The sequence below is a fragment of the Struthio camelus genome, chromosome 3 (assembly GCF_040807025.1).
Source record: "Struthio camelus isolate bStrCam1 chromosome 3, bStrCam1.hap1, whole genome shotgun sequence".
In the NCBI taxonomy this organism is placed as follows: Eukaryota; Metazoa; Chordata; class Aves; order Struthioniformes; family Struthionidae; genus Struthio; species Struthio camelus.
Window position 1 is genome coordinate 71,143,759 of NC_090944.1, and position 18,565 is coordinate 71,162,323.

General features: G+C 38.3%; 1 protein-coding gene across 25 annotated transcripts in view; it reads right to left on the minus strand.

The window, feature by feature from the left end:
* Nucleotides 1-18,565, minus strand: part of EPB41L2 (erythrocyte membrane protein band 4.1 like 2) — a 129,226-nt gene that overhangs the window by 63,501 nt on the left and 47,160 nt on the right. For all 25 annotated transcript variants that reach the window (XM_068938309.1, XM_068938308.1, XM_068938304.1 and 22 more), the window contains 2 exons: nucleotides 16,127-16,612; nucleotides 14,928-15,140 (listed from right to left, as the gene is read on the minus strand). In XM_068938309.1, coding sequence (XP_068794410.1) covers nucleotides 14,928-15,140; nucleotides 16,127-16,597 — 684 coding nt within the window. In that variant the 5' untranslated portion in view covers nucleotides 16,598-16,612. The remainder of the gene's footprint in view (nucleotides 1-14,927; nucleotides 15,141-16,126; nucleotides 16,613-18,565) is intronic.

Sequence of the window (18,565 nt, forward strand, 5' to 3'; positions counted from 1 at the left end):
TGCAACCACAGCGCCAAATGATAGTCACTAACTGTGTGTGTACACGCGCGTGCACATGTGTGTATGTGCATGTGCGTGCACACAAATATATATACAAATATATATATATATAAAGATATTTATACACACACTCGTAGCAAAACTTTCTGTTCACTTCTGGGATCAGAATTCAAAAAGTCACATATAAAATGATCATGTATGAAAATCATGTAGGAAAAGGTAACAATATTACTTTAGTTTTTATTAGAATCTATAAAACTTCAGTTACAGCTTGCCTATTCTCAGCTATATCATCTACATACTCATTACTATGAATAAATTGGATAGTATGGAGATTATACAACAGAAGTAAAAAGGAAAAAAAACTATTTTGTTACCACAAGGTCTGCATGGTGTCTAGGTTACACAGAATGAGAGGGATGCTCACTGCAGCCTAATGAAAATAGCTATTTTAGAATTTGCTTTCAAAAATAAATGAAAAATTTTTAATTTCATTTGATAGAAGATATGTTTATTCCTAACTAGGTTCATCAGCAGGCCTAACATGAACAGCCCAGACACAAGTCACTTGCACTGAGTAATCTGTAGCAGCAGATAGGTTAAATAAGTGGATCAGGTACATATGGGTTTCCACAACCATTCAACACCACCACCAAAACAGCAGCAGTTAGGACCAACTTCTACAGAATTTCTTTAGAGAAGTCAAAAATTCAATCCAGTTTTATTTCTGTGTCTCCTCCCTGCTTCCCCTCTACGCTTTTGTCCACTTTCTCATTCTTTCCCTTTGCTTCTATTCTTCCTCAAATCTTTTTCCTCTGTGTCAGTCTTCCCTTTCTTCCTTTCCACACTAAGTAGCTTGCTTTCCCTGATCAAAGCCCAGTACAGGTAGCACTGAACACAATTAAATCTTCTTCCAGTTTCCAGTTCTGTAATGGCAGCAAAAGGGAAAGTCCATACTCAGCCCCTACCACCCTAACAAGAAAGGAGCACGTACAGCCTAGCTAAACAAAGAGGCTAAAAGGGAGGATTGACTGGTATAGCCTGTAATTTAAAACAATGCAGTACTCAGAACAGCAGTATTCTATTTTGCCCCCAAATCAGCTTTTTCTTTAAGTGAGAACACAGAAAACACATATTTAACCAAGGTTATTCCGCTGCTAATTTCAAATCTGTGTTTAGACTAACAGATGTCCCCTCATAATACAACCACTTCGGAACAGGCATACCCAGATTCCCATCCTCACCTTCTCAGGAGGAAAGCTAACCAATTGCAACAGGAACACAGAATGGAAGATTTCCATCCAGCTGGGAAAAGAAGAGGATATAATGGACACCTGTGTTATAAAAGAGTTGCCATCTACAAATACACTGTTAAGGACTACAACCAAGGAGAACAGTCCCGAATGGCTGCACTCATATCTGTCTCGACGTAAGCCAGCATCTCTTTTCGCTTTGAGTTGACTACACACAAATACTACTTTTAGTGGTGCCTGCTGAATTGGAACAATGCTCAAAATGTATCAGATTTAAAGCCTCCCTCCCCCTCCACAAAGCCATAACCCTTCGTTTCATTCAGACTCTAGCATGTACATTTGAGAAGTCAGAAGATTAAGATTTGCAAATAAAAACTCAACTGCAATTATTTAAGCATTTGTTTCTTAGCAAGTTCAGGCAGACTTTTCTTAATTCAGGGTTTTTCAAAAAACTGATCTTAACTGTGTGTTAAGCAAAAGCTTATTTTTACTTCATATCAGCATGTTGTAAGTAGCCATATAACACTGATGGCAACTTCAATATATTTCACTTGTTCATATGTGCATAAAATACAGTCATGCAGGCATCCTTTAAATGCCTTTTGTTATAAATATTTAATTAGACTATTGGCTGAGTGTAGTAAAACAAATCCAGTAGGGTCTTCATCTGCTTCTAACTCACAGCCATACAGTTAATACCTATTTTATTGAAGATGTGTTATCCTCTATTAAAAAGGCAGATTACATTTAAAGTGGAAAACTGGAAAAAGCCTCTATAAGTTTAATCAAGAAATTTCCTTTCAACTACTCAGGAAACCACAGAACAAGAAAAGCAAGTTTATTTTTGTTTGTTTGTTTTTCCCTGAAAGCACAAGTAACATAGATCACCCTAAAAGAATGAGAACTTTTATCTCCTCTCACAGATAATTATCAGAAAGAGAGCTGGTCAAAATCACATAATATTTGCTGTAATTAAAAAAAGAAAAAAGTTCCTAGAAATTAATCACAAACATTTCAACACTCCACTTACCCGAATTACTAGAACTCCATTGCTATTACATCTCACAAATAGTACAATATTGGATCACAAAATTGAGGGTTTTTTTATTCTTTGTGTTTCTGTCATTTCAAGCAAGCACACAGGTTCAGTGATTACTGCTTAAAATTGTTGTCAGATTCCACTGCATATCCTTCATCCTCTCATACTCTGAACGGTCTCTCCGATGCATTTACATGTTATCGCAGTAAATGAACTTACTCACTTTCCAATACCTTTTACTACTTTCTTTAAAGTTACTAACAGAGTTCTAGCCTGTGAAAGCTGTTTGAAGTCATGCTCCTCCAAAAGATGAACTATTGAAACAATAGTTTCTTCCTCTTTCCTCATCTCCAGTCATTCACACATTACAATGAAGTTAGTAATAACAACATCCACGTATCCTCAGAGTTACAATAGTTTTAAGGTTAAAATAAATTAAGTGAATTAATTTCTAATGTTCTCCATATATGTACATATAGCATATACTTAACGCATCTCTTTTAGCATAATGCTTCCATATAGTATTATTCTAGTATATACTTTAGAAGTTTCTTAGAACTAAGTAGCTTCAGAAATTTTTATTTTTAAATTATAAGATGCAGAAGAACAACCTATTTTGTTAACATGAAACCTTGTGGAGCTAAAAATTATTCTCTGGGCGTAAGTAACTTTTTGCATTTTAGACTAAAAGTTAAAAGCCTTAAAAATAGCCTTTTAATGGAGGTTATTTTGATTCCTTATGAAAACTTTCCTAGTTCCCAAAAGAAACAAAGTAAAACAAGAATGAAGAGGCCTGGTATCAAAGCTTGTAATGGTAGAACGCTAATCCCACCAAGTTTTAAATTTCTCAGAACAGATAGCCAAGATACAGAGCAACCAACCATTAACAAGACTGGAAAGACTTATTTTACCAATTATCCAGAATACCAATGTTTACAGAGATGCTGGTATGACTACAGTTCATTTTTGGCAAAATCAGAGACCACATATGAGGAAAACAAAACACCTAGAAGAAAACTGATAGCAAAAAACGTCTGAAAGATAAAACATCATTTAACAGGTTAAAATTGTAATGAACTGAAAAAGAGATTTTGCTTTCCACAAGGCTTAGCTTCGTTACGTTAAGAGGTCATGGACCTGTCTGGATGATAGCAGAATACCTTAGATGAGGTATCTACGCTGGTGTGCGGACAAGCAAATCTAGAGAAATTATATAAAAGAAAAGGATGTCCTTCACATTTGCCTCTATTTAAAAAAAGTAATAGAAGTATAAAGATGGACAAGAATAAACAGAAGGAAGCCATCTCTGAAAAAGCTGAAATACCTGTTTAAACAGTTCTGCATAAAAAAAATTGACTCAACATGCACAGTTCCAACTGGCAAGTTGACACTAGTCAGAAAGACCTATCAAGGCAAAATAAAAGTCCCAAGGGTTTAAAAACATAAACAGATTCTTTTCTAATGTGATAAATCAATTTACAAAGTAACTTTCAAAAAAGAAATATCTGAGATGCGCTTTATGCAAGAAGCCAAACATCTACCATGCCAGGTATGCCCTGAGCAACTAGAAAGGCATGCAAAAACAAGCAAAAGTAGTAATTTCTTTGTTAAACAACACTAGGCAGCTACAAACAAGAACCCGCAGCAGTTATCAATATACATAAGAAAGTGGTAAAGAAACAAAGACAAAGTACAAATGTACTCTAACAGCACCATTTGATGACAAATTCTGAACTATGAAATAATAGCATCAAATTATATGGTCATTGGCAGAGATTTCTCTCAATCATAGTAAAAATATCCTGATTTGCTCTAAGAGTGAAATGTTTGATCTTTTTCATAAACAATCTCAGATATAAGCCTACTTTCTCAAAAGATAAGAGTTATCTTTTTCTAACAAAGTAACTTCTCTCAGTTTCTTTTCCAGGGCACACACCAACAGATAACATGTTAGAGAGAAGGTACACATAGGAACTACCTTTCAAAAACATATTAGTATTTTAATATGGGTGCAGAGACCAAAATAATTAGGATTTCATTTACTCTGACGTATCTCTCGATATATTCGGCATGTCACATATAAACACACCTAAGCCAAAAGACAGTGCTTTAACTCCATATAGATGTTGAGAGAAATGTCTTGTTATGCAGTTGTGTGAATCAATTTTAACTAGACTTTCAATTGCACTAAATTCTTATTTTATTTATTTAGTAAAGGCTTAGTTTCCATATGCAGCTAATCCATTCAAAATAAGCTACAATAATCCCAAACCAAAATGCACATCCATGCAAATTTTGTATGACTTAAATATTAAACAGCACAAATTCAAATGCAATTATAAATTATCTAGACTGTACATAGATTCAGGAGATTTCTTTCTGAAAACTTGTATCTTTATACTGGATTTGAATTTTGGGAGCAAGGAAGATGTAGAAATGACACGGAGTAAGATGAGATTCCCAAATACAAAATCTACTTCTAAGTTTCCCTTCTACCTCGACAACAATGTAACATTAATCTTCACAAACCACTCCTATTTTTCCTGTGGAAATAGTAGCAGTTATGTTAACTAGTGTTTTGCAATATCGTTATGGAACTCCAGAATCAAACAAAATCCCAGAACTTCACAAATTGTTACTCAGCTGCAAAGTCAAATAATAGAAGAGCTGGCAAGACAGCACAATCTAGTAACTGTCATGGCATACTGGTTACAGTCACAGACATATTGAATGTTCACTTCTGCAAATTGTATGCCTTTTATTCTAGCCCTTGAAAAATCAGCTTCGATCTCCAACTAACTGTGCTGCCAGGGACATGCTGGGTGGGGGGCAGGGAGGGGAAGGGAGGAGAAAGGGAGAACATTCACATGAATAAGCTGCAACAAAGCAGTATTTTCCCCCCTAGATCTAACATTAGCGTGTCTTAAAAAGATTTTTTTTTTTCTCCTTTACTATTGAAGTGCAGAAGTTATGCCCCTAAAGCAGCTAAATCAGGCCATTCAAGAAACACATATACTCAACTTTCTCTGCCTAGCAGCCAGCTTTTTCTTTGCTTTGTCAGCTTCTCAGGAAGGATTACTTAATGATGCCATCCACGAGCACGAACACCTACATAATTAGTCAGATAGAAATAGCATTTCTATGGCATATAAATCAATCTTCCAAGCATAAAAAGATGAGAAACATTCGAAGAAAATAAGTTACAGATGCATATCACCCACTCAGAATGTTAAGCACTTCAGCATCGAATCATCATCTTTGCAAGAGCAGCTTTGCTATTCACTGTACTAGGGTTATAATCCAGAAAGCTGAAATAAGTAATACCAGTATCTCCAAAAAGTATCCTTTACCAGAGGCATAAAGGAGGCTCACGGTAACAGCTAACACAGTTGACCATGATGGAGCCCTCCAAGATGCAACAGGGATGAGATAGATCTGATTAGTTCCTAGGGGGTTGTCTGTTTTTGTTTGGCTTTCAATACACTGGCATAGGATGTGCAACGTATTCAGGTAACTTCTGAGTCTCTTTTGTACCAGACAAGAGACTTTGAGCTCTTTTCTCTATACATTAGACCCACGGTTGGTGAGGAAATTATTTTCCACTCTCCCTCGCTTATCACATCTAGCTGATGTGCATTACTCCTCAGAGTCCTGTTACTTTCTGACATCTGAGCTTACTAGATTTATACAGAAGGATGGAACACAGGTACATGTGGAAAATAACAGGAGTAAGTAGACGGTGCAAAATTTGTCAGAGCCACAGACTTGATGAAACGTGTCAACTTTGCTTGAGGTAATATACTTCCAAGATCAGTGAGAGCGATCCCTTGTTCGTTTAAAAGGCAAAAAAAAAAAATTTCAAACCATACCACTTTCATTTTTCCCACAAAGGAAACAAAATTTAAAATGAAACTCCCCCTCCCCCCAAGAGGATGACATAGGACAAGCAATATATATTGTCAGTATACATTCAATTCCTTCAAGAAAAAAAGTAAGATTGAAGAAAATGAGAATAGGGGGAAAAAACCCATAAAATTGAGAAAGACAGATAGTGACCAAATCTATACAAAGATTACTTTATAAAATAAAGAAAAATAGAGAGAAGTAAAGAGGTAAGTGTCAGACTAAACAACTGGATAACTTGACTAAATCATGACATTCAATGAGCAATCATAAAAAGAGATTTGATTTTTCACAAGCACTTTAATGGGGACTGCCAAGGCTACTATGCTTAAAATGATCTGCACTTCCCCGGCAGTATAAAGCCTCAAAGAGCAGTCTTCCAGTTGTAAAAGCGTGGTTCAAGAACAAAAAAGTTCTTCATGGTTTAGGGATTTGCGTGATTTCAAAAAAGCCAGAGAAAACCGGACATTTGGGCAACAGTGAGAACAGGCTGAGATTTTAAAGAATTGCTTTTTCCTGTAATCAAAAAAGGAAAATGAGAAGTCACCATTCTTCTAAAAGGTCCACATATAAAACTAATAGTTTTGAGAACACAAGAAAATATGAAAAACAGAACAAAACCAACCCCTCCCACACTTATAGTAGAAAGTAAAACTAATAAGCCTAAAAATATGAAAAATATTTTATACTGAATTTTATACTGTTTTCACATTTGCATTTTTCAGCAATAGCACCTTTTTCACGAAACTGAAAGTTATTCTAAAAGTATCTTTCTAAAATGAGAAATGTAGAGCACAGCTAAGTACTGCTGTCATGAGAGTTAAAATTTTATTGAAGTGCCCAAGTCAGAATCACCATTACACCTTAGCAAGATACCACACTGCAACATGTAGCAAACAGAATGGTGCTAACCTCCCAAAACAATGGGGCTACAATCTATTGAAATAAGGTACAGGAAAAAGGATTATCAAGCTAGCGCAGCATTAATTAGAGAGCAAAAATGACCAGATAGTAGCATCAATCAGTTTTCAGTGCAATTTATCTTTTGGTATTTCACATATAGTCACCATGAACATTCTTTTATTAGTCAACTTCACAGATTTATATCTATGTCATTGATTACATTTTATTAGTGACTATATGCTAATATAATTCATGCTGTTCTCTTCCACTAATTTTTCACCAACCAAGAGAACGCACATATAAAGTTACACACCGTAATTATACAGTTTAATTTAAACTACTAACACAGCTAACACACATGTTCAAAGTACATGTGTGCTGCATCATACTCATGCATGTGTCTGCATCATACTCCTACAATTGTGAAATTACAGCTATAATCACATTTCTCGTAGAATAGTTGAGGCTGGGAGGAACCTCTGGAGGTCACTTAATCAAACCCACTTCTCCGGAGCAGGCTGCTCAAGGCCTTGTCCAGTCAGGTTTTGAGCATCTCCAAGAATGGAGACTTTACAATGTCTCTGGGCAACCTGTTACAGTGCTCAGCCACACTCATAGTTGACATGCCCTCATATTCATATGCTTAAATGGAATTTCTTGCACTGCATTTTGTGCCCATTGCCTCTCATTCTGTCACTGGGCACCACTGAGAAAAGTTTGGCTCCATCTTCTTTACTCCTTCAGCCATCAGATATTTATACACATTGGTAAGACTCCTTCCGAGCCTTCTCTTCTCCAGGCTAAACAGCCTCAGCTCTTTCAGCCTCTCCTCATATGACAGATGCTCCTGTCTCTTGATTATCTTTGTGGCCCTTTGTTTGACCTGCTCCAGTATGTCCATGTCTCTCCCGTACTGGGGAGCCCAGAACCGGACACAGCACTCCAACTGTGGCCTCACCAAGGTGGAGCAGAGGAAAAGGATCACCTCCATCAACCAGGAAGTGTGGCCCAAGTGTCACCTGCTGTTAACATTATTACTAATGCAACCCAGGATACTGTTGGCCTTCTTTGCCACAAGGGTAAGGTGAACATAAGCTAGCAATGTGCCCACCAGGACTCTCAGGTCTTTGTCTGCAAAGCTGCTTTCCAGTAGGTTGGTCCCCAGCCTGTAGTGGTGCCTGGAGTTATTCCTCCCCAGGTGCAGGACTTTCCATTTCCCTTTGCTGAACTTCATGAGGGTCCTCTCTGCCCATTTCTCCAGTCTGTTGAGGTTCTTCTGCATGGCAAAATAACCATCTTGTCTATTAACTACTGCTCCCTCTTTTGTATTATCTGCAAACTTGCTGAAGGTGCAATTGCTGAAGGTGCACCTGAACCACTGTTCAGGTTATTAATGGCCTCAGCATCCGCCCCTGCGATAAAGCACTAATGACTGGCCTCAATCCACCTCACTGTCCACTTTTCTAGCCTATATTTCATTAGTTCATCAATGAAGGTGTTATGGGAAAGATCGTCAAAAGCCTTGCTAAAGTTGAGATAACACCTACTGCCTTACCCTCATGCACTACGCCAGTTAACTCATTGTAGAAGGCCACTATCAGATTTGTTAGATATGACTTCCCCTTTTTTAAAAAAACTACTCCCAATCACCTTCTTGTCCGTCATATGTTTGAAAATGGTTTCCAGGATTATTTGTTGTCTTCCACTTTGTACCTCTTCTTCATTAATTTTTGCTTCTGTTTTAACACAAAACTTTTACTTACTACCAATAATAAGGAAACAACTAGATTACTAATTTAATTGAATCACAATGGACTTAAAATATTGCAGATCAGAATATTTTAGTCGTAAATGCAAAATGGTATTTTTTTACACATGTAGTGACAAAGCAATAACTTCATTTATGCACTCAGTCTTATTTTCGGATGGGGGAAGCCAGGCAGATCAAATTAATACAATTTTTAATTTACATAGAGATGCTATTCAGACTTAAAGCACCTTAATTTATGTCAAAATAAAAGTGGAAGTATTGGAGTACTACATCATTTGTGTCAATTATTCCTATTTAAAAGAAAAGGGAGGGAAGGGGAAAAAGAAAGGTATTTCAAGACCTGACAAAATTCTTGCAATTTCAGAACATAAGTATATAAAGCTCTACGCAATTTGTTCTGGAGAGCAAACGCTCTATAGAATATTTTTCATGTTAATATTTGGATTATAATATTTGGATTAATATAATTTTTTCTTCTGTAAACACAGCACAAAAATTAAGTAGACTTAACTAACTTTAACGGAGGCTTCACTATTCCTTCTCATAGCCGACTTAGAGTGAACAGTGTACAATTAACACTGCCAGGAAGAGATCCCTGTAGGGCTGAAATATTTTCCTTTAAGAAACACACACCAAAATGGTTTGATTCTAATAAAGGAATAGGAATTATGTAACAAATGGAGGCTTCAAGAAGCTAATGTTACTAACACTTAAAATACAAACTTAAAAGATTCCGGCAAGCTGTGGCAAAACATTCCCAAGGAAGATTTCATATTGTTAAATAACTAATAAGAATTTCTGAGCTATCTGATTCAGACAGACATTTATTAGAGAATAGCTTTGAAAAAAGAGCTACATGAAAGCATGAAATAAGAGACTTCAGTTATGTTTCAACTTCTGAAAGTCTGAAAAACAGATCTTTTATAGTCTCCTCCTTTACTAGCTTTACCCAAAAGATCTCAAAGGAGAGGCAGACAGCATCTGTCCAACATTATATTACATTATACAAGAGGACTACAATAAGTAATTAAACTGCTAGAAAGTCTATTGAAAAGGGAGAAGATGGTAAGAAGGATGCGGCTTTCAACTATGCAGCTTCGAGGAACCCATGATCACACAGTGCAGGGACAAGGGAGAAGTACAAGAGAAAAGAAAGAATGTGGGGTGAGGGAAAAAGAAGGTGGTCTACTAAGGGAAGATGTGTGACTAGACAGCACTAATATGTGTGAGCTATACTGAAGGGAATTGAAAGGGCAGAATCAGCGAGAACAATCACTCTACCCAGACGTCTATGAATTTTGCGGGAATTAAAAAACGGGAACTTTTGGGGACTAGAATCTAAGTAATGGGAGGAAGTAAAGAGATGAAGAAATAGACAAGAGGTTTTGATTCATATTAGGTATTTAATTGAACATGGAAGGAGGTGGCAGAGGATGAGGTTGAAAGATGTAGTAGGACAAGAGATTTAGTATGTCAGGATGCAAAGCTGCAGGCCAAACAAGCCAGTAACTGCATCAAGTAGGGAGAAATTTGCAGAGAACCCTTTCCTACCTCTTTGACCCACTAGCAGCTTATGAAATAATGAATCATAGGATTTCTCCAGGCTTGGAGAGATTAGAAATGTGTACTGTAGAAGTACTGATGGTTCCAATTCTAAGGACAGAAATCTTGCTGCAAAAAGAACAACTTCTCCTCAGTACTCACTGGGACATTTTTGCTCTTCAGTCGCTTTTATGCTGTCCACGCACCTAAAAGTTTTCATATCTAATGCTAAAACACAACAGCAGAAATTGACATTGCATTACCAATACAAATGATGCTCTCCCAAACAATTTAAGTGATTAGAGTTGGTTTGGATAATTCAATGGTATGCTGACTTACCAGTGTCAGCAAGCAATGAATGCTTAGCAAGTCCTCTCTGTTTCTCTTTACAGTATGGGAAACAGTAATAAGTCTGCTGAGCAGCTCATACCTAATGATGACAGTGCAATACAGCTAAGGCATATAGTACTATTACAATCCATCAAGGGAGACACTGAAAACATGGATGCAGTACAACAAAGCAAGGCAGAGGAATACCCTCTGTTATAGCTGGACATTCTGAAATGTTAGATACCACAACACGCAGAATACAAATTCAAAAGCCAGTAAGGCTTTTGACACTGTCTCCCATCACATCCTCCTAGGTAAGCTCAGGAAGTGTGGGCTAGATGAGTGGAGGGTGAGGTGGATTGAGAACTGGCTGGATGGCCGAGCTCAGAGGGTTGTGGTGAATGGTGCAGAGTCCAGTTGGAGGCCTGTAGCTAGTGGTGTCCCCCAGGGGGTCAGTGCTGGGTCCAGTCTTGTTTAATATATTCCTCCATGACCTGGAGGAAGGGACAGAGTGCACCCTCAGCAAGTTTGCTGATGATACTAAACTGGGAGGAGAGGCTGACACACCAGAAGGCTGTGCTGCCCTTCAGAGGGACCTGGACAGGCTGGAGAGCTGGGTGGAGAGGAACCTCCTGAAGTTCAACCAAGGCAAGTGCAAGGTCCTGCACCTAGGCAGGAATAACCCCAGGCAGCAGTCCAGGCTGGGGGTTGACCTGCTGGAAAGTAGCTCTGCCGAGAAGGACCTGGGAGTGCTGGTGGACAACAAGTTAAGCAGGAGCCAGCAGTGTGGCCTTGTGGCCAAGAAGGCCAATGGTCTCCTGGGGTGCATGAGGCAGAGCGTTGCCAGCAGGTGGAGGGAGGTGATCCTGCCCCTCTCCTCAGCCCTGGGGAGGCCTCCCCTGGAGTACTGTGTCCAGTTCTGGGCTCCCCAGTACAAGAGAGACATGGCACTGCTGGAGAGAGTCCAGCGGAGGGCTACCAAGATGATGAGAAGGCTGGAGCACCTCTCCTCTGAAGAAAGACTGCAAGAGCTGGGCCTGTTCAGCCTGGAGAAGAGAAGATTGAGAGGGGATCTCATCAACGTGTACAAGTATCTGAAGGGGGGTGTCGAGAGGATGAGGCCAATCTCTTCTCCGTGGTTCCCAGCGACAGGACAAGAGGCAATGGGCAGAAACTGAACCACAGGCAGTTCCATCTGAACCTGAGAAAAAACTTCTGGACTGTGAGGGTGACAGAGCATTGGAACAGGTTGCCCAGAGAGACTGAGGAGTCTCCTTCGCTGGAGATATTCAAAACCCGTCTGGATGTGATCCTGGGCAATGTGCTCTAGAGGACCGTGCTTGAGCAGGGAGGTTGGACTAGATGATCTCCAGAGGTCCCTTCCAACCTCAACCATTCTGTGATTCTGTGAAAAAACCTGTTGTCTTCTATACTAAATATTAATGCTGCCCATAACTGCCAGTGCAGTGTGGCTCTAATATCCACTTACAAGTCTATTTGCTGTTGGTGTCATATTAGATACTATTTGGCAGAACAAACCGAATAATATGGTGTTGCTTGGTCACATCTTTAAATTATTGAACCCATAAAACGAGAACTATGATATTCTAAACTAGTGGTCATCGAAACTTCTCATCACCCAAGAGCCATCCTGTACAAGTAGAAGCAGCAGCAGCAACAAGGCAAGGAATCAAATTCATCAGCGAAAAAATCAACATACAGGTTTGCTGACTTTAGTAGGACTCAGTCAACATTAGGCTGTTGCTTCATTTCACAAAGAGAAATGACTGGAAGCAGTAAGTAAAACATCAGAAAATTAAACAGACTTCACAAGCTGTTTAATTCACTGAACTCTTTTTCTGCCCCCATAGATAACAAGTAGTGGAGTCTAAGAAGAGCTTAGAGCTCCTGTCCTTTGAAAGCAGCCGCTGAAGAACTGAAGGTGGTTTAGGATTGGGACACAGCTGTGCAACATGCCAATCTCATTCTGTTAGTCCTTGGTGTTTCCAGCCCACCAAGCAAGTTCCACATCAATAGATTCTGCCTTTGGCACTGCTAGCTGGAGAAACTTTTGAAAATATCACCTACATAAACTTTTGAGATACAGAGCAAAAGTCCTCAGATACCATGAACATGGTTTTCAAGTGTTTATAAAGTTTATCAAAACGACAAAATAGAACTAAGCATGTTTTAATTTGTCTTACCACCAGCTCGCTGGAAATATGGTTTCCAAATACATAGTGCCCTACAAGACACATTTTATGTGCTCCAAGGGAGCACCAAAATCCAGTATTAGATAAATTAGTTTGCTCCTGTGGTGTCCACCAATCCAACAAGAAATGGGGAGTTTCTACAGTTAAAGCAATTCATAAGCCTTCGGCAAGTGATGAATGTGATGTGATGAAGTGACAGCCTGAAAAAGTGATGCAGTTTATGATAATCAGCATTTGCATCTTCTACTGGCAAAGCTCCCACAATCACCAGCAGTTACAGTTAAACTTTCTAATACAGAACAGCCTCTTACATTTTTTAATGAATCAACTGGCATCTTTTGGGAGACGGTATTAGCCTAAAGTCATCTGTTGATAAGGTCTACTTATTATCTTGCTCATACAAAAATGCTCCTAAGTTCATCTAGACCAGTGCCCTGTATCTAACAGCAGCAATAGCAAATGCCAAGGGAAAAGTTCAAGAATATGGGATGTAGGAATACTCATACAGTCTTAGTCATCAAGAATTTTCAGCTCTAGGGTTTCCTGAGCCAAAGGAAAGTGCCTATAGATTTTTCTTCCAAGGATTTATCTAATCACCTTTTAAAGCCATGTAAGCCTTTAGTCTTATAAAAGGACCTTTAACAGCATCAAAGTGTTACACATAAAAAATCCTCTTTGGTCTGAATCTACCACCTAAAAAATTAAATCAACAGTATACATAGCCTGTTCACTACTCTCTTGAGAAAAACTGAACAAGCTTTAAATTTGTTCATACTTTATCATGAGCACCAGTACAATGAAATATGAATTGCTAATTTAGTGGTAACATTTTTCTTGACAAGAAATCCAGATGTTCAGAATCTCTGTTGGAAGGTGTCCGTGACGGTCTTCGCCTACTTCTTTCATAGCTGCCATCACCACAAGAAAATTTGAGAGGAAAATCAAGGACAGACTTCCTTCCCTCCAGGCACAAGTAATACATTTTCCTTTGCTTTTATTTTTAAAAAGGTTTTCATATATGTGTGTTAAGCTTCCAGTTTAAAAAGTCCCAAAATGTTTTGAAAACAAAAAATATTTACTTTAAGCCACAAGCCAAGCAAACTCTGGAAGAATTTGGTTTTTGAGAGGAACTGCTTTGACTGGTCTAGAAGCAACAAATTACTAAAAATTCTTCTGAGGAGTTCCCCTTTAGAAATGCCGGTAGTGCATCTGCTATACTTTTGATCATTTTCTGCATTGTTCTAAAGTAACCAAGAACGGAAGAGGAGGCAAGCACCATTGTTTTCTCTAGTGAAAATGAAGATTAGCAGGTAGCAAGAGATCAATTTTCTGATTCTCTCATTGCTTTTGCAGAAGGATGTGGCTTTACTGTTTCTTAGATAGTGCAGTTATTTGTACTGTTAATTCTTAAGTGCAACAATTGTCGTGTATAGATGATCCTGGAGATTCATATACATATACAGATCCTGGAGATTCAAACATGGCCATTGCTCATCACACTCAAGTAAGGGATGAGCTCTAAGGAGAATGATCTGAGACTTGATGCTATTACTGAAGAAAATAGAGAAAAATCTGTTATAGGAGAATAAAAGCGTGCACTGTCACTACTCAGCTAGAGGAATAGGGAATATACTTCAACACTTATGACAGAAACTGCTCATAGAAAATTTGCTAAACATTAAGGCAGGCTCACTTTCCAAAGGATTTATTTTGTTGTGTTTTATCTTATTTGTTAATGTATGCCAGAGTACATAACTAAGGATGAACTAAGGTCTTAAAGACTAGATTCTAAAATGAAATGCTAACTGACCCTAAATGATAGCTGTGTGAACGTAACATTCTAATGAACTCATTAGATTAATTAAAACAAAAATGCATTCATTAAACTCTCACTGCAATGAACGCATACAGTACTCATTGCCCCCCCCGCCCCAATATATAGAGAAAGATTTCTTAAAGACTTTATGTCTTACCTCTAGATCACAGCCGTATTCTGTACCGTCCAGAAGCACCACTTTACATTGCACAGTTTTAATTTTCTTGGGAGACTTCTGGGGAATGTTCTCTGTTTTACTTTCACTTGTCTGCACCTCTTTGGTCTCCCTTTTTTCTTTTTCTACTTGTTTTTCTTCCTTTTCCTCGGCAACTTTTTCAACTTCCATTTCTTTACCATCTTCCTTGGCAGGCTGTATGAAATAAAGTTAAACAACGATTCCAACTTAAGAATATGGATTTTCTTTTTAATTTGCTCATTTCTTTCATATGCCACCAATAAGGCATTAACCTTTCATTAAAGTATGCAGGCACTGGAAGCATAACAACCAGTTTCAGCATTAAGGTTTTCCATTTGGGGACAAGATACTGAAAACCAGTTTTTTCCTATTCTTTTCTTGCTTTCGGCACACATAGGGTGCCATTTCCCTCCTCCCACCCCCTTTTTTTTTTTGAAATGAGAATTTAAATGTTTTATTGACACCCACTCGCCCACCCTAACAGAAAGGACCTCAATGAGAAGCTGCAGAAATTATGCAAAGCTAAGGAACACTGCTTATGAAAATCAAGCTATATGGAATGTGAGGTCTGAGTTTAAAGAACTGACAGGCATTTCAAAAAGCAAGACTTTGGAGTATCACAGAAGGTAGCATTTGCCTTGCCAACTCAGCATCAGCCTCCCAGCATCTATCACTAAGGACAGCAGCCACACACATGGCTTCTAGTAGAGATAAAGTATAGCATTAAAAAAAACTGAGATCATAAGGACTCTGAGATAATTTAAAAAAGATAACAAATGGATTAAGTTTCGCAGAGGTATTTGTGCAGTACACTGACTTCAGAGACAAAGCTGACTTAAGAAGTTTCTGCTCTCATTCTTGCTCATTTCCGCTTCAGTGATACAGCCAACTGCCCCTTGGACTATCCTAAAACAAGTGTTTGTGAGATTACACTATAATTAGATTGCTAAAATGACTGCAGTCAAAAAATAATCTGTCAAAGTAAGAACTTTTAAAGCTAGCTTTACTACTCATAACTATATCAACCCATCTGCAAAAAAAAGATAAACAGTTGGCCTTCCCTTACATAACCCCTATTAAGCCTTACATGTGTTTTATAAATTATGAAACAGGACTCCTTAAAATTGTTCTGAAGTATTCATTAGCTTTTCTGCATTTACCTGTGTTTCAGCACTGCTAACAGAGTGCTTTTCCTCCTTCTCATCAGCTTTAGCATTATGCTGATTTTCAGTTGCTGCTTCTTCTAAACTCCTTTTTGGCTGAGCTACCTCCTCTGGAAGCTGACATTCACTTTCTTCAATTGCTTGGTTTTCCTCTACAGCCTTTTTCTTGGCCTCATCTTTGGGCTCTGCCAAGGTGTAGGATTTCTGCTTCTTAAGCCATGGGGGCAGGAAACGAGAAATACCCTTGCTTTCAGAAAAATCCTTTTCCTTCTTCTGAATACTTGGGCTGCTTTGGCTAGTTGGCACTGGGACAGAGGAAGAATCTACAGCTTCTTCGGAGGATGCTTTTCTGAACTTTTGATTTTCTGGAGTATCTGATGCTTCTTCAGGCTTGTCCTTGGCTTTGTCTGCTCCCACCTGCTCAGAATCTTTCTTTACTTCAGTCTCTGAGCCAACCTCAGTTGTCATTGTCACAACTTAACACTAAAAAGAAAAAAAAATTAAAAATCTGTTTACTGGCTCTTACATTATTTGTAGTAACAATCTACACGGGTTGATAAATTAAGCACATCAGGATTAAAGAACTACTCTACTACATCCTCTTCAAACTCTCAGCTCCAGAGCAAAACAAATCACTAAGCTAAAAATTGATGCCATATAGGTAATAAAGATTTTCAAAAATACTCAGTTCTGTGAGCATTGCAATTACTTTTGGACACATCTGCTACAAGGAAAGGCAAAAAGTGGTGCAGGTTCATTATAATAGCAAAAATGGTTATGTAAACGCTCAAAAAAAGTAATTGCCCAACAGCTAAATATTTGAAAAACTTAAGATGGTTATAACTATGGAAAGGGGAGAGAAACAAATACAAATGAGTAAAGAGGATGGGTTAAAAGGAAAAAAGGCAACCTAAGTACAGAGCATGACAAAGGAACTGCTTCACAGGTAAATGAAGAAGACTACAGAAAGATCAAAGCAGAGAACAAAAAGTACCTAGATCCTAGGAGCTAACTCAAATTTGTCTACGTCCTGATGCAGAGATTCTGCAGTTCAGGGTTTTACTGTCCCTATACAAGCTGCACACTTATCCCCGGGGGGGTGGTGGGGGGGGACGGGCGGGTGTGTAGGGCTTATACGGTGAAACAAGTCAGAAAAAAATGAATGATAAAAACTACTTTGGGAAGAGCAACCACTATAGCAAATATCAAAGGGAAACAGTTTGGTTCAAAACAGGTAACTTTTCAACCATTCTTTATATATGGAACTACAGATAAATCTGACTTAACTATATACACAGTCATATACGCTCCTTTGACTCAAAGTCAAAGTAAACCCATCAGATAAATGAAAAACAATGAGGTTTTACGTGTTATTGTGTCCCCATGTACGGCAGACACACAAAAGCACCTGAGAGGAATGATAGTCTCATTAGAAAACCATGCAGATAACCAAGCTGTGAGTCTGAGATAATGTAGATGCCAATCAGAAGTACCTGAATTCACTGCTTGCACATAGAGCTATTGTGTATCGGAACAGACTTTACCTTCTTTTATTAAGAGTTGCAACAATCTCACTTCACACCTGAGAGTAAGGCAGAACACTAGATGATGCCTTCCTTCTCACTCTCTCCTCTCAAACGTTCAGATTTGTCAGTTAGTTGATACAGTTCTTCAAGTTCCTAGGATAAATTCTTGAAATGTAGCTGTCTGAACAGGATTCTGGCACCATAGCTTAACCCTACTCCCTGCGAGAATCCATGATTCGCTAGATGCTTTGCCATATTACCTATGAAATCATTTGCTCTCTCAATATCACATCTCAAATACTTGCATTAGTGATACTACTATGTATTGTGAAAATATGCGTGACTTTGGAGGAGTCGGCCATCTAAATCTCTCCCACAAATCAAGGGCTACGAGAACTAATTTAGATAATCAGTTTACCTGCTTTGCTGCAAAGGAACCATAACATTGACTAGTTCATAAAAATAGAAGGCTCTTCATTTTGTTTTACCCTAGCCCTATATTGGAGGAACTCAACTTTTAACCTTTACATTCTAATCTCCAAAGTCGTCTTGATTTGAAGTCTTAGAACACAGGATCCTACTTATGACAAGATTCGTCTCACTTCCATTAAGGACCACTCATGTTTGCCAAGGAAAGCTTCAGAACGCAGTTGCGTTTTTCCATAGGAACCTGGCTCACATCCAGAAAAGGAAAAAATAACAAACAGTCTAAAAGAAAAAAATCCACAACACAAGAGAGTGCAGCTCAAAATGATGGCTGAACATCCTGAAAATTTACAGATATCAAAATAGAGGGGAATATGGAAGTGAAACACAAATCCTAGAAAGCTTCTTTTCACTGCAGTTGATAACCTGCATCTTAATTCACTGCTTCCATTATGGCCTCTCTTATTAACCTGTACAAACAAAA